Source organism: Thunnus thynnus, chromosome 3 (assembly GCF_963924715.1).
Source record: "Thunnus thynnus chromosome 3, fThuThy2.1, whole genome shotgun sequence".
NCBI lineage: Eukaryota > Metazoa > Chordata > Actinopteri > Scombriformes > Scombridae > Thunnus > Thunnus thynnus.
Window position 1 is genome coordinate 37,786,232 of NC_089519.1, and position 17,642 is coordinate 37,803,873.

The window sequence follows — 17,642 nt, forward strand, 5'->3', positions numbered from 1 at the left end:
CACTTTATGACCTCTGACCTCGCTGTGGCGGGAAAAAGACAACTTTTTAAACTTTCTTGATGGTTCACGGAGAAATGAGACAAAATCCAGAAAACGGCAAGTTTTTCAGGATCTTGAAGAAGGCAGTTTGCTCACTGGAACAGATGTTTTCAGTTTTAAAATAGAGATTTTAGACAGTAAATTAAAAATGAACAGTGTGATGTAAAGACAACGTAAAGACTCAGTTTAAATGTCAGATGTTACAGTTTAAAATCTGGTTTGTTAGTTCGTCTGCACTTAAAGCATTTGATATGTCAATATATTCTTTTTTTTTTTTTAATTTAATGAAGCTTAATAGACTTTTTTTTCTGTTGTGTTTCACTGAAAATGTTCCCAACATGTCGGCAATGATGAGATATAATTATTAAAACAGAAAATGACTGCTGGTATATTGTTAAACTGGTCGTTCAAACATCAGGAACATTAACTTAAAAACTTGTTTTTAATGAAACTTAATGAGATTTAATTAAAACGTTTATTCAGGAATCAGGTGATTAAAATGTTTTTTAAATGAGAGGATGGAAAAACAAAATAATAATAATAATATGTAAGAAGTAGGATCACAAACAATAAATATCAATTAAAAACTAAAAGTTGTTAATAACTGCAGATTAAAAACAAGGATACAGATGAAAATAAACAGCAACACGTCAATGAGACGCAGATGTTTGTCGCCTCCTGCTGGTGTCCAGATGTTACTGCAGCTGTTCTACATTCAACATTTTAATTTAACTTAAAGCAGAACCACAATATTTCATCTTTCACTGGATTCTCTCTGATTCCAATCTATGACTAATCATTTATTCATTTTTTATTTTAATTAGTTGTGAAATGTTCTGTTTGAACATCTGGTCAAAAGCTCCAGAACAAGCCAGTAAGTGGACCTTGAGTCATGACGGCAGGTTGTATATTTATGAACTTTAATAGTGGAAACAAACACAGTTCCAAATAAACTCAGTAAGAACATTTATTAAAGTACAATTTACAGGTATTTTAGTATTTATACTTTATATTCTACTGCTGATACTTTAAGTACATGAAGCTGATAATAATAATAATAATACTTGTGTACTTTTACTGCAGATACTTTCATGTTTGTGTACTGTGTAACGTATTATTTTACAGGTCCTTTAATTTTATACTAATATCCTGGAAATTTTCAGGTATTTAATGATTAATTTTTAGGACATTTTACAGAGAAGATGTACTGTAAGTGCACTTCTTAATAATTCTTTAACTGACATTAAACAGTTTTCAGTGTGTAGTTTTTGTGTCAGACTATATATGAACATATTAGTCGGTTGTTTCTTTAAAACTATAATGAGAAAATCACACAAAGCTTTCAAAGAAACGTTAAAAGTTACAGCAGCAGTGTTGAAAAAACTAAAATACTGTTTTACACATAAAATTACACAATGAAACTGTTTCTGTCAGTTAAAGAGTCTAATTTATTAAGAACTTTTACACATTAAACCAACTCAACACTTTTTCTGTTTATTATTATTATTAATCATCATCTTCCTTCTGTTATTATTATTATTAATCATCATCTTCCTTCTGTTAAATGTTCTAAAACTGAACCTTTAAAAACCTGCAAATTACTCAAAAAAACCTGTAAAATAAATAAATACTGCAGTACTTTTACTGCGATACTTTAATTCTTCTTCTCTGTGCAGAGTTTTTGTTTTAATTAATCCGCTGAAGGAGGAAAGTTTAAATCTCAGTTTAACACGTGGACGCACCTGCAGGATTTATGACATCACAACTAGTTTGGAGCCAATCAGGGTCCAGTATTCAACCGACACCAGTGAAGCCTCCAGAACTCAAACAGTGAGACTTTACAGTGAAGGAGGAACATCTGGTGTCCAGCAGGAAAACTGCAGAAATTAAACATATTTACAGATTTACAGATGAATGGTGGGGAAGGAGGAGACGATGTTTTAAGAATTTTAACGAATTTTAACATCTTAAAACATGTTTGGAGTGAATCTCTAAGTACTTTTACTGCTGAAACATTACTACTTGTGTACTTTTTGCAGGACTTTTACTTGTAACCGAGTATTTTTAATATCTTGATACTTTTACTTCATGATGTGATGTGTTTTTAGGTTTAAATATTAAACTTAGATCCTTAAAGTCATACAGTAGAAACTAACTTTTCTGACGTGAACGTTTTATTGCCGTGCTGTGACGTCACTGCAGCCCGTGGGGGGGCTCCGGGCCGGCAGGGGGCGCTCTGCGGCTGCGCAGCTGCAGCCTCAACATGGAGGCGCTGAGGAAGAGTGTGGTGCTGATGCTGAGAGGATGAGGATGGAGCGGAGGGAGGCATCCTGCTCGGCTCTCTGTCGTCCGGACGGAAAACAGCGTCCAGGTAAGAAACAAACAACAACAACAGCTGATCGAGACAACAACGGTGTGTGTGTGTGTGTGTGTGTGTGTGTGTGTGTGTGTGTGTGTGTGTGTGTGTGTGTGTGTGTGTGTGTGTGTGTGTGTGTGTGTGTCCGAGGCCACAGGCAGGATGTCGGATCAGGAGACACAGTCGATCTGATTTATTCGGTCGTTTTCGGCTCCGGTAAACCGGGTGCGGCTGCTCGGAGGCGGATGTTGGTCTGAAACGTTGTGGCAACGTTGGAACAACGTTAGAACAACATTAGAACAACATTAGAACAACATTAGAACAACAGTAGATCAGGCCTGTCGGTATTGAACGGGATGATGAGGCGTTCAGGTGCTGGTTAGAGGGTGGGACTGAACAGCGCCGCCTGCCTCACCCAGCTGCTGCTGTCCGGTAATAAAGGAGGAGAGTCACCGTTAAAGCGGAAATAATGACGTCAAGTCATAACATCCGGTCGGTATTTTCAAAATACATATAATAAAATAAAACAAAAGCCTAAATAAAAAATAAATCAATTAATGTAAAAAAAATGTTTTTAAAAAAGCTCAGTGAGGGAAAACACAGCGCGGAATATTTTAACCTTCTGAAATAAAGTAATTATGTCCTAAAAGGGAAAATAAAATTCTTCTATCAATATTTCTTTATTAAGTAAAAGCTGATCCACTCATATAACATATAGTATTATCCCTGATAAAACTGCTAAAGCGCAACATCGGCTGCTTTATATTATTTTATGTTTGCAGCTGGAGCTGCAACGATTAATCGATTAAATCAGCAGAAAATTAACTATTTTAAAGATCAAATCATTGTTTCTGAAACAGTGAATGCCATTTTATCACAGTCAGTTTCTTTTAACATTTTATAAATCAAACGATTAATTGAGAAAATAATTGGCAGATTAATTGATGTGAGAATGATGGTTAGTTGCAGCAACACTGGAGGAAAAGCTTGCAGTGAACGTCTGGATACTTCACACACACGTTATCACAACTGACATTATGGCACCAAACTGACTTTTAGGACTCAATAATAAGAAAAAGATCCATCGCACACACTGCAAAAGATGCAGATTGTTGCAGTGTGTGCAGTCTGTAAATAATTAATCTACAAGGTAACTCCTGAAATCAAATAACTGTCACGGAGTAGAAGTAAAAAGTACCATAAACTGGGGATATTCATGTAAAGTACAAGTACTTTGAAACTGTATTCAAGTGCAGTACTTGAGTAAATGTACTTAGTTATTCTTTTCTCTGTTTAAAAAGAAGCAGTGGAAAATAACAAAGTACATTTACTCAAGTACTGCATTTAATTACAACTTTGAAGTATTTGCACATTACTTTTAATTCTGTTTCTATATTATGCTACTTTATACTTCCACTCTGTCACATCTCAGAGGAAAATATTGTACTTTTTACTTCACTACATTTATTTTACAATTACTGATGGAAAAAAAAAGTATTTTTCTGTTCATCAATGTTTAAAAAAACACATGAAATCTACTTTGGTTCAGTGTTGTAGACACACAGACTGAAACATGAATCTGTATCTGTGTTTTTAGATGATATAATAAATATAACACAGATTGGGGCCATTTTACATAATGAGTACTTTTACTTGTAATGAAGTATTTTTATATCGTGATATTTCTACTTTTACTTCAGAATAAGATCTCAGTACTTCCTCCATGCCTGGCAGTGACCTCTACTTCACTGTTGAACTGGGTGTTTCTCCTCTTTGAGGATCAAACTGAGACTTTTCTGCTGACGCTGGGATTTACTGCAGAACATGAACACATCCTGTCAGACGAGCTGATTGCAGTTTGATGTTGATGGTTTTTGTTTCTCTGTGGTTTGAACCTGCACTCCAGAACCACCACGTCCCTGTTAAACAATCATGTTTTCTGATGTGACTGCGGTTCAGAGAAACATGTGGTGGGTTAAAGTTAAAAGTTACTACTTCCTTAAAGTTAGGACACTTTCATCAAAACAGGAAGTGAAATAATAATATTTAATAGTAACAGTAAAGAAATTAAACACGACAAACACAAGTGAAAATTCCTTTAACTTATTGTGTTTTTTTAATTGAACAATATCAACAAAAATATATTTGTCAGCAGCTGGATATGTGGTGCGTTATTTAAAGTCAAGTTTATAGAAGTAATAATAAAAACAAACAGGCTGTAAACTGATATTTAATTCTAACAGTAAAAATATCAAATCAAAGTAAAAGCGCTCTGCTGGTGAAGTTTTATTTTGAAGTGCTGCCGGATGTTGTGGTGGTGTCAGTGAGGGGGGGTTTGACGCTGGTGGGGGGGCGGGGGGCAGAGCTGCAGTGCGGACAAACAGGCTGGATCCGGAGAACTGACACCCACAGCCCGCCTCTGTCCGCCGGCCCGGGGCAGCGGGATCAGGTTTAAGTCCCGGATCCGGTCCAGCAGGAGGAGGATCAGTCCGCATCCGCATCCTCCTCATCTGCAGGAGGAGGAGGAGGACCGAGGACCGAGGACCGAGGAGGACCCGGACCTGGACAGCAGCGGTCCTGGACTAAAGGAATAAAAACCTGGTTTTTGTGTCTTTTTTTTTTTTTTTTTTTTTTTTTTTCTTTCTTTCTTTTTTTTTTGGGACTCTTTGCGTCCCGGTCCCGCAGCGGTCTGAGGACGGACCCCGTTTGGGACTATAGATGGTGGTTTAGTCCTGCGGGATCAGAGGCCCAAACCCCGGCCCCCCTTCAGAGGAACGGTGGGTTTTCTGGACCAGGACGTTTTGTGCCAAAATAAAGTCCCAGATGAAGATTCCCAAAAGGCGGAAAAGGAGCGGACGGTGCGCCAGGTAGGCCCGACCAGACCCGACCAAACCCGACCAGATCCGACCACACCACTCCAGACCAGACCCGACCCGATCCGACCAGACCCGACCCGACCCGACCCGACTCGGCTCCGGCCCGGCTCTTGCTCGGCTCAGGCCCAGCTCCGGTTCCGGCCCGGACTCAGAGAGCCGTCAGTGGGTGTGTGTGTGTGTGTGTGTGTGTGTGTGTGTGTGTGTGTGTGTGTGTGTTCCGCAGTGATGCGTGAACGGAAGTGAATTAATTGATCCGCATCAGACGCATCTGATCAGAACCAGTGTTACTTTAGACCAGACCTGATCCGGTTTGTTACCCTGTAACTGATATTTAATTGATAACTCGGGTCAGTCCGGGCCAGATTTATTGATCAGCAGGATGTGATGTTGCGCATGCGCACATGGGACCCATGACTGTGCACTGCAGAGAGGAGAGATTCAATATGAGTGATGCAGAGAGAGTCAGGAGGGTGGGGGTGGGGGTGGGTGTGGGGGGGTTCATCCTCACCGTTCATTCAGCTCAGTTTGCTTTCATGGCACAAAAATTAATCAAATATTGATTCCAGAGCAGCGATGATACGATGAGAGTGAAGGTGAAGGTGAAGCATGTAGATGTGCAGGTACGGAGGAACATTAGTGCCAAAATCATGACAGCAAATAATGAACGATCACATGTTCACAAACCATCAAAAAACAAGAATAGTTTACTTTGTTTTAGCTTCATTTCATTTTTATATTAATTTGACACAGTATTTGTTTATCCAATAATTATTTATATGATGATTTATGCGTTGATTATTTGTTGTCACCATTTACTTATTTTTAATATTGCAACTTCTAATCATCAGATAAGATCGTTTATTCTTTTTATTGTTAGCAAAAATGCTCCGAGCTAACAGGCCTGTCATGCATGTATGTTAATGAAAAACAATATGAATGTAGTTAAAAGATGGATGAAATCTATAATCTATAAGATCTATCAGCACTGTTTACTGGTTACTTCTAATCCATATCCTGTTTTTTCCTCTAAGGTGATGGCAGAGTGTGACGCTGTGCGGTTACATGTATGATCTCTGGTATTTATTAAACAGACGGTAGCTTGATGAGTCCTGATGAATCTCTGTTCAGACTCTGTTTCTGCAGCAGCGTCTGTTCAGAGAAGCCGTCTGATCACAAGCTAACGTTTATAAAACTGTACTGATGTTTATTCTGCTTCACCGTCTGACGTCTGATCACCAAAAACACTTCAGCTCAGTCGGTTAAAACGGTTCGGACGTTAATGTTTATTAAGCATTCAGAGATATTCGCTTGTATAAATAACATTTGGCTCATTCTCAACAAACGTTTACAGGCCAAGAAATATTCATTAGATGTTACATTAATGTAAAGTTTGTCTGGAGGACGTCATCCGCGGCTGTATGGAAGATTTAAAATGCAAAGATAAAAACAAATCAAACACAAGAACAACGTGAAAAACAAAAAAACATATTTAAAGGATAATTATGTACATTTTTGCTGAATGAATTGATTTTTTTTAAGATGGAGACTCAGCTGTCCAATCATGCTTTGGCTACGGGGGCCAGAGGGCGGAGCTTATCAGCATTGACACAAGCTGATGGCAGCCATGACGGACAGCTGCGCAAGAAACTACGACTGACTATACAGTAACCATCGTGTCCCCGCAGCCGGCTGGCCCACAGGAAACTGTTTTAATGTGAAAGTCTTTCTGTCATGGCTGCCAACAGCGACACTAATCTCTGCAATTGGACAGTTGAAAAACGAAAAGACTCTTTCGTGCCTCCTCATGAAAACTAACGCCAGGATCCCACCAGGCGCGTCTACGCTGCAACACGGCGTCCTACTCCTCCACCGAGAGCGTTTCAGAAGCCATCCACCTTTTAAATTCAGTTGCACTGCTACTACAGTAATTACAGCAAAACAATTACAGACGCTCTATGCTGTTTCTGTGTCTGACTTCCTGTCCGGCTCGATCTGCTCTGCGCAGCTTGACGTGGTTTCCGTCAAAAAAATAGACGGGGCGCTTCTGGGACGTTTCTGAAACACGCTGCGGCGCGTCCGGTGGGATCACAAGCGCCGTCTTAGAGCGGCCATGATCAGCTCCAGCAGCCGCGTCGCAGCCGGAGCACGGTGCACGATGCGCCCGATGGGATCAAGCTGTAGTGACATCGCTCTGTATTTAATATCGGCAGCTCGATGCTGCTCTCTGCTGGACGCTGAAACGCAATACTCGCTGATTTGATTTAAATGTGGTATTTAAAATTCATGTCACAATGAAAAACAACTAATTTGGTTTATAAAGACAAGAAGCTAATTATTAGCCCTTAAACATTTAATTATGACGGTAAATGTTTACATAAAAAGGATATACATATATATATATTTTTCCTTCAGCGCCTTCCTCAGGACAAACTTTTCATTTATGTTTGTTTTGTGACGTCTTTCAGCCTCCAGGGGGCGCTGCTGGGACTGGAAACGTTTGTTTTGTTAATATTTTGTACATCAGCTTCACACAATGAGCCAGTTTCACTTTGTTTCATCAAAAAGTGGTGAGAAATGTTGCTTTCTTTATGCATCATGTTTGAATTATTTAATTTATTTAAACCTTAAACGTACCGCGGAGCAGGAATGTCTTCAATAAATGTTATTCAAGGTGTTTGTCGCTCTGCAGTAAAGTGACGGCTGAAGGTGTTTTGGTGACGCTGACGTCTCGTGTGAAGGTGAATAAGTTTGGTCTTATTCAGGTTAGATGATTATAATTGCTGTCTGAGGATCTGAAGGTGTATGAAGGCGTGTCCCTCCATGCTCCGCCCCCCCCCCCCCCCCCCACTGATGTCACTGTTTGGGCCTGCGTGCACAGGTCGGACGGCTGCAGTGGTCTCCTGGTTAACTGTGCCCTCTGTTTTGGCTTGTAGGCTAACACAGGAACAGGAAGGGTTTTGTCCCGCTCAGGATTTGTTGTAAGCCGTCAGGTTTTCCGGGAGCTCAGAACTATGGTGAGCTCTGACTGACTTCATCAGATCAAAAGTGGAATGATGCAAAAAAAACCCGGCTTCTGGCAGAGCACCCCTCCCCCCCTCCCCCCTTACCAGTAACAGATTAGTAGATTTATTGGTGAAGAAGAGAAGAAGAAGAGCAGACTGAGGTTTGAAGGTAGAGAAACTGTCTGACAGGTTGTTTCACTCTGATCAGCTGCTGAGACGCTTTAACAGACCAGAATCACTGCTGCAGGACCACAGAACGTCTCCCTGTTTCACACTTATTCTATACATCATCTATTTCATCACTGTGACTATCAAACCATGTTTTAAGATATGAAATAGTACAAAATGATATACGATACAATATTGTACAATAATGAATTATACAAATAGAATATAATACTAAAAGATACCAAACTATACAATAATCTACAATAAGATATTATATATTATAATATGAAGACATGCTAAACAATAAAGTACAATATTATACAGTCTAATACAACTCAACATGAAACAATAATGTAATAAGGTACCATACAGAATGTGGTGCTGTGTATGATATTACATGATAACAGTGAAATACTACGTAAATGATACCATGTTATAAGATACAATACTGTACTATACTATACTTTATAATATTAAATTACTCTAAACTAAGCAATATCATATGATACAATATGATATAATACAGGACCACTATACATACGATACTATAAGATATGTTGTGCTACTATACAACATTATACCATGTCATACGTTACTTTTAATACTATATTAACCACTGTTTACAAATACCATATTATAGTATACTATGCTATGATTCTTTACTACTAGATAATACTATACTATCCTATAATATGGTACAGTGGGAAAATACTATATTACACAATACTGTACTGTACTGATACTATATTAGCCCATATTTAAAGATGCAATAAAAATAAAGTTATTAAATACTATACTATACTATAATGTACTACACTATAAAATATGATGATGTGATGCTATACAACACTACTATACTACCATACAATACATACTGTACATATTATATCATACTATGCAATACTATAACATATTATACTATAAAATATGATGTGGTGCCATGCCAAACATACTATACATAATACTATGCTGCACCATACAATACGATCACCATATGATATAATTAAACCAAATTATACTAATACTATATTTTGCTATACTGGTGTACAAATGCTATATTGTGCTATAACCTGTTATATTATACCATCTGTGCTATGCTAAGCTATTCTATGCTAACTATACTGAAGTATACTACAATATATTATACTGTATTATATCAGCATTTTATGGTTTTATAGCAGTTCTGATCAGATCTAAATTAATCATATTAAGGTTGTCAAAAATTTAAGTTTCTATTAAAAGACACTTAAAACCTGATTAGTGAAGTTTCTGTGTCAGTTTAATTGTAAAATAACTGCACAGCTTCTCATTGGTTGTCCTGTACTACACTATAAAACTCGACCAAACACAGTTAATGTATAATATGCTAAACTTTGTTGTTGGTGACTGTTTATGGAGGGAAACTCTGTGGCCCCGCCCCTCCGCAGTGATTGGCGGCTCAGCAGCGAGTTGACGCCTGCAGCACGTTTCACTACATCTCCGGTGTTACAGTCCGCCAGCTGCTGGTCACTTTGCAGCTGATGATGATGATGATGATGATGCTGCTGCTGCTGCTGTATCACTGCAGATGCAGAGAAGACTCCTCCCCTCCTTCCCAGTCTGTCCAGTCCTCTGTCAGAGCTGGTCTGACTGGAAACACAGCGGACACTCTCCAGTATATCTGCAGTCCGCCTGAGCTCTGCATGCACTGATGACGGCCCGTGGCATTGCATGCAGAAACAGCATGGTTTGGGGACTGACATGCATCACTTTGAACCTACAAATTCCTCCACGAATCCACTGAAAACTGATAACCATTCATGGCAGGTGTGTTGCATCAGACCAGGCGAGATAAAAGCAGAGTTCAGGCCGGGTCGACACGGAGAGCGCTAATGTGACGGGTGGTTTCAGGTGACCATAGCTCCAGACGGCGGCAGTCAGAGTGATGTTAGTGTCTCAGTGTCTCAACAGCTCGACCACATCCTCCAATAAGACATATCAACTGTTTAAGCACCGGATACATGTTGTCTAGTTCAGACTCATCAGCTCCTCCAGGATTTTATTACTTTACCAGCACAATAATTACCCCAAATTCAATAAATCCCCTCATTATTTCATAAGAACTTGCAATTTTACCCACAAAAAGGTCAAATCAGAAAAACACTTGCAAATTTGAGCAATAATCATGAAATAATCAAGTTCAGAACAAATCAAACATTCACCTTCTGCCAAAGCTCAACCAGCTAAACATTTATTTTATGGAGTTTGTTCAGAGCAGTTCTTTAAATGGGAGTGAGTATCACCTGACAGGCTGAAATCAGGGCAAAAAGTCCAACATTCAACTGCATATCTCGCTGTTTAGCTGAACAGTCCTCGAACATAAATCACTGCTTCCCAGAATATCCCAAATGAGTCATTTCTGATCTAGCGCCCCCATCGGGAGGACAGAGAGACGCAGTAGCAGGTTTATTTCCACGATTAAATAAGTAAAACTTCCTGTTAAAGGTTCAGGAAAGATCACAATTAAAGTAAACCGTCTGACAAACCAGGGTTTTCACATGCTGCTACTCACAAGGTCAAATCAAGTCAAACTTTGAACTTAAAAAACAATTTTCCAAATGCCTGAAAGGGTTTTTTTCCCCTGATTTTGTCTTCTCAGGAAGAGCTCACTCACAGCTTTTCTATCCCCACAAAGTTCCAACAACTTAAATCTCTGAAAACTATTTCTAACAGCTTATTTTGCTTAAACTCAACCATCTAAACATCTGATTTATGGAACTTCTCTGGAACAGCGTACCAAATGGGAGTGTGCTGTACCTGTCAGGCTCAGTTCAGGGCAAAGTAGCCAATAAATGACAAAACCTTCTTGTAACTGCTCTCAATTCAATTAAACTTTATTATCATTATATTTGCGTACAAAGAAACACAGTCTTGTCATTCTAAGATAGTGTAACCTGCTAAAAATATTTAGAAAATATAAAATAACTGTCAAAGTTGTGGAGCTTTTTGTGATCTACACCCCCATATCAGGAGGACAAAGACACATACCACAGCAGGTTTTTCATGTTTAGGCAACTAAAACTTCCTGTTTAAAGGCTGGGAAAGATCAAGGTCATGGTTAAAGTCAGCTATGCTAGCTTAGCTGACGCTTTGTTTCATTAAACCTTAACGCCAAAGCAAACCTTCACTTGAGCATATTTTATCACAGATGTAGGAGATAGTTTTAAATCATTTTAGTGACAACCAGTACTGTTGTTTTTGCAATAAACAACATTCAGCCTCACTGGATGTCAGCAAACAACTATTAGCTATGTACAGATATAGTGAAGTAATGGTGTCCTGAGCAGAGAATGAAGTCACACTTGTTATCTGAACTTCATCTGTTCTTTCTTTTTTGGAAGCCGGTCCGGCCGCGCATGCATGTTAGTGCATGTGAGCGTGCATGTTAGTGCATGTGAGTCCCTCCGCGTTGTCCGTTTCCAACATGGCGGCTACGTCACCGACCTTCTCAAATTATAGCAAAACAGTTCACTAAAATATGTTTCTGAAAACATTTGAGGCAGAAATAGTTAATGTAGTCGCTCAGCATTTGATCATCTCTGAACTGTCTTTTTTTTTTTTTAAACTTTACTGAGTAAAAAAAATTTGTTTTGGTCTGAGATGTTGGTGTTAGTGTGACATCTAGTGGGGCTGAATGTCATATATTGCACCTTTAAAGATGAGTGGGAGGGCTCAGTATCGTTTAAAGTGTTCTAAAACTAGTGCTGATACCGAAATATATTCATAGATAGAAATATAGACATGTTTCTCCCACAAAAAGTTGAACTTTGTCCAAATAAGAAAAATTAAAATTGACAAAATACATGACAGATGTTGATACTCAGTGTTATTCAGCTCTTCTCACTGAACAGTTTAACAGTTATAGTTCAACTTTAACTAAAAAGAGGTTGTTAATTCAGCCCCAGTGTTTCAGTGCGAGTCCCCCCCTGAGACCTCGGTGTGGTGGTGTTGGGACAAGCTCCGTTGCCATGGTGATGGTTGTTAGTTCAGGTGGTTCGGTAGAATCTGGCCTGTTTCGATCTCTGATGATTCGGTCGTGTCCACGGCGGCTGTCGGGCCGTCGCAGCTGCAGTCAGGATGAGACCTCAGAGTTCAGCTGCTTCCTCTGCAGACATGATATTTGCTCCAGTTACTGCAAATACCATCACACCCCTCCTCCCCCTCCCTCCACCCCAACCCTCCCCCCCTCCCCCCCACTGGCCTGTAGCCTGATCCAGCTGAAGAATGGCTTGTAATGGCAACCAGCCATCTCTAATGCCTGTTGTTACTCTGCACAGGGCTGAGGGTCGACTGGGAGCCTCCCAGAACCAGCATGATGTTTGAAATGGACTGACTCTTCTGTTCTTCCTCCCCCCCCCCCCCCCCCTCCTCTCTTGTGCTCCCCCCCTTCAGATAAATGGCTCGTTTAAGTTGGGAGCTGCTCGTGTTCTGTCTGGCTGGCAGATGCAGTGCCTAGTCCCCGGCCTCCAGGACAACGCCAACATGAACGGGACGTCCGAGCAGGCCGACATCCTGCCGCCAAACTGCATGGTCAAAGACCGATGGAAAGTGGTGAGTCAGGAGGAAACTGAGGAGCCGATGAGAGCAGGAATCATGACAGAGGACAAAATCACTGTACACTCCTCAGCGCAGGGATTTTATTAGGGACCGAGCCCAAAAGGCAGAGGACTACTGTTTTACAGCCTAAGGACGAGGACCCTATTGTTTTACATGTGTTTGTTTGTTTGTTTCTTTATTATTACGCCACTTAAACCCTTAATTTGACCCCCTAAACATGCTCAAAAACTCACCAAATTTGGCACACACATCAGGTCTGGTGAAATATTTGATAAAATGTAAAAATTAACACTCAAAGTGCCATAATGTGCTCTATAGCGCCACCTATGTAACTAAAATGGCCGCCACGGCCCGTAGGAATGTCGTAGAGAGATCAAACCAAAACTCAATTATTCATCTCATCAAAACCTACAAATCATATTCTGACACCCCTGACCTAAATCCAACAGGAAGTCTGCAATTAGCCTTTCAAAATAATAATAATTTTGGCCCCCGAACAAACGCTATCTCCTCCGAGAGCGTTAATGGTATCGGCTTCAAACTTTAATAGGTGACTTATGACACTGTGCTGAAAATTTTTTTTTAAAATTTTGTAATAACTTGAACGGTTTGGATTTTATAAGCCCTGAAAGTTGCAGTGCCACATCACCCTTACAATGTAAACCAATGGGGAGGCAATCTATGGGCATGAACTTTGTGTCAAACAGAAGCTTCTGACGTCTAAACTATAAGTCTGACCACTTTCAATAATTATTAATGTTAGATTTGGCCAAAGTCATGGGATTTATGAGGAGATTTCACAAGAAGCGTACTCTAAAATCCTCCTCTCCAACTGCTCCTGGTGATGTCACTCCCTCAGTGCTGTGAAACATTCCGCAATACACACTCATTATAAAACCACAGGAGGAGCAAGAAAAGACTTTAAAACTCACACTCTAATATCTCAAAAACAATAAAAGATAGAAAACATGTAAATTCAAGATTTGTAGGTCAAAGTCTCGTGACTCATTTAAAGTTCAAATGAAGTTTGTATCTAAAACTATGTGGAAGCAGTAAATGTTCAAAAAGGTGTGGGTTTGCTCACACTCTCCATTCAAATATATGAGTATTTTTCTGTGTTTTTGTGTTATTGCCAGAGTGCGAGGTCCCGACCAACGCTGCTTACAGCTTTAATTTAATATTTTAAATTCATTTTCACACAGAAAGCTGTATCTGGTTGAAACTGACTCTTTTTTCCTGTGATTAAGCTGAGACTCGGTTTGAGAGAGAGAATGAGGATGAATGACAGACGTCTCATCTTAGTGAGAGTTCACACATTCAGTTGAGTCCATGTGAACACATCGTTCACACGTTTACTTCACAGTCCTGCCGAGTGTCTCAAAATCCTCCAAATCATCAAGTTTCCTCTCAAGCTGCTGATAAGAAAATCCATCTCCGTTGATATTTAAATGTCACATCTGTCTCATGGACGCTGTTGAAAGAATGATGTGAAATTATGTTATTTTCTTTGTTTATATAAAAGTATATCTAGCAAATAACAAATCATGATCATGTTTTCCATATTAATGCAACACAAAAAATGTCCCATAAATAGCTACATTATGATGCACCGACACTAAAACCACCTACAATAAAACAACAAACCTTTAAAGTCAATAAATCGTAGGAGAATTATCTGTAAATAAAGAAGGAGCTGACGATATTTTTCAGCCCTGAGTTGTGTCTGCAGGCTTCTGTTACTGTTATGAGTGCATGTTAATAACTGCACCACCACCTGATCTTAATGTAATAAATAAAGTTGACTGACTGCTGGATAGATGATGACAGTTAAAGGGTTAATACAAGTAAAATCACATCTGTGGTTCTTTGAGCTTCTTCTTCTTTTTCTGAAGTAATAAGTTGCGTAATGCAGTTTCTGTCTCAGCCAATCAGGTCGCAGTGTGGAGCCTGCAGGCTGTTTGCACTTCACTGATCAATTTACTGTCCCCATTGAGCTTCAACACACACAAGTCTTTCTATAGTTATGAGGACATCATGCATTTACTGTAACCTTAAAGTATTTATATTCTGGGGCTCTACTGGAATATCTTTGCATGATTTCCAGTTAAAAACTCCTTATTTATCTTCTGCAGCCCCTTTAATTAACCTTAAAGCGACTATAATCAGCATTTTTATAGTAATAATGTCAGTGTGTAATGTGTTGGTTGTGGCTCGTAGTGATGAACCTACAGAGAATCATCAGTGACTCTGCAGCTCCTCTCGGCTTTACGGAGCTTTATAGTGAGTTTCAGCTCATTGTTTATCTGTCCGGCTGCAACTTTACTGCTCTGGTTCACTCTCAGCGTCTCATAGCGTCGTTTTCAGAGATAAAGCTCTAAAAAGCTGCTGTACACTACCTGCTCAGTTAGCTGTAGACCATCTGGTGAACATAGTGGAGCATTTAGCAGCTAAAGAGCCAGATATTTCCCTCAGGAGTTGGTAGAGAGTAAAAACAGAGCTAAAAGAGAGTGAATATTGGACTCACATTCACCAGGTGGACAGAAACACGACTCCACATGAATGATAATGTTGCTCCGTAACTGCTGGATGTGGAAATAAAAGCAACTGTTTGCTTGTGTTCACGACTTGTTTTTGATGAAAACTAAACATCTTTTTAATTGATGCTTATAAAGCTTTTATAAAGGACGAGTTATCACAAAGCGGTAACACATGTAGTCACATTCTGGGCTGATTTTATTGATTCTGTCATTACGAGCAAATTGATTTAAAGAGTAAACAGATAATCAGTAGTAATTACTGTCGGTTGTGTCTGAGTCGGTTCTTCCTTCTCTGTCGCAGCTGAAGAAGATCGGTGGAGGCGGGTTCGGGGAGATCTACGAGGCCTTGGACCTGCTGACGCGGGAGAACGTGGCGCTGAAGGTGGAGTCGGCCCAGCAGCCCAAACAGGTGCTGAAGATGGAGGTGGCGGTGCTGAAGAAGCTGCAGGGTGAGACTCTGCTTTTAGTCTGCCGGGCTTGTTATTAGCAGTTGACATCATATTTGTTACTTGTGCAAATAAATAAAACTCTCCCGCTCTTTTGTCTCTTTTTCTTCTGCAGGTAAAAACCACGTCTGTAAGTTTATCGGCTGCGGGAGAAACGACAAATTCAACTACGTGGTCATGCAGCTTCAGGTGAGTCATGGTGCAGGAGGTGAATTCAGGCCAGATTAACTTCAACACTGATGACATTTTTTTTTAATAATTAATTTTTTAGCTTTTTTTTGCACAGCGACACTGAGAGCTCAACATGCTGCAGCTTAGATAACGAATGAAAACAGAGAAAACACTCTGACGACATGTGCAGCATTCGGGAAGAAAAACACTGCAACATGAGAAAACACAACATCCAAAAACACAGAAATGAGTTATAAAACAATAAAAGTTTCTAAGGAAAGTGATAGAAACACCTGAGCTTTCATGTAGTACACTGTGTGCACTATATATTACTGGCGTAGTGCACAAATTTTGACAGGGTAGTGTTGTCACAAATCAAATGCAGCCGTTGTGCACTTACCGGAAATTACGATCGCAAATTAGCATTAGCTAGCATTAGCATTTGTGTTATCAAATCATTACAGACTGCTAAATTAATCCAAAAAATGTACTGATGGCTTATAAACGACATCAGTATAGTGGTGCTTAGTGCTAAAAACACATGTATAACTTACATGTTTATAATGTGGTGATGTTCACTGTAGTTACAACGTACTCAGCCGCCATTTCCTGTTTGAAAAGTGGTCCCTCCCCTTCCACTACGTAGCCAAGATGGCGACCATTGAGGGCGAGAAGCGTCCATAGTTCCACACTCAACTTTTTGACCGTTTTGAGTGCACCAACCTAGTTCTCACAGTGCATTTCCCCATACTTCTCGGTGTGAACGCACTTCTGCACTCAAAATGTTAAGTGTAAGTACAGAAGTACGTGATTTGAGATGCAGCACCGGACTGTTTATTCTGGCTTCCGGTGAGTCGTCCAGAGTCGATCCCGATGATTTTTTTCGCCAGTTCCGCCCAGCTCATTTGCATATTTAGATCTGATCACAATGCGGGAACAACTTAGAAAACAAGAACGCATTTTAATACCAGCTTTAAATGCAAAGACACATTAATTGGATGTTGTTATGTAGATAATGAATCCAGATACAGATCAGATGTTAATATCAGGTGTAAATGAAGCCACCTGGATTAAACTTCTATTGTTTTCTGTGGACTTGCAGCATTTCTCTTTCTGTGTTTTCTGTTTTTTGGTTGAGGTTTGATGGTGCACTTATGGAAAAAGACTTGTGGGACTCGTGTTTCTGTCCTGCACAATGAAAGCTTCTGTAATGTGTTTCATCTTTCTAGCAGCTTGTTTGAAAGCGTCTGTGTATTGATTAACTGAACGATCGTCCTCGTGTGGTGGTTGCAGGGTCGAAACCTGGCCGACCTGCGGAGGAGTCAGCCCAGAGGAACCTTCACCATGAGCACCACCCTGCGGCTCGGGAAGCAGATCCTGGAGTCCATCGAAGCCATCCACTCAGTGGGCTTCCTGCACCGCGACATCAAACCGGTACGATGAAAACTGTT

General features: G+C 39.9%; 1 protein-coding gene across 2 annotated transcripts in view; it reads left to right on the forward strand.

The window, feature by feature from the left end:
- The first annotated feature begins 2,271 nt into the window (after positions 1-2,271).
- Positions 2,272-17,642, forward strand: part of ttbk1a (tau tubulin kinase 1a) — a 54,556-nt gene continuing 39,185 nt past the window's right edge. The window contains exons 1-5 of one of the 2 annotated variants that reach the window (XM_067585725.1): positions 2,272-2,410; positions 12,873-13,031; positions 15,876-16,023; positions 16,136-16,209; positions 17,485-17,625. In XM_067585725.1, the coding sequence (XP_067441826.1) occupies positions 12,924-13,031; positions 15,876-16,023; positions 16,136-16,209; positions 17,485-17,625 (471 nt within the window). In that variant the 5' untranslated portion in view covers positions 2,272-2,410; positions 12,873-12,923. Of the gene's footprint in view, positions 2,411-4,746; positions 5,263-12,872; positions 13,032-15,875; positions 16,024-16,135; positions 16,210-17,484; positions 17,626-17,642 lie in introns of those variants that run through there. The other variant, XM_067585726.1, reaches the window with a different exon arrangement.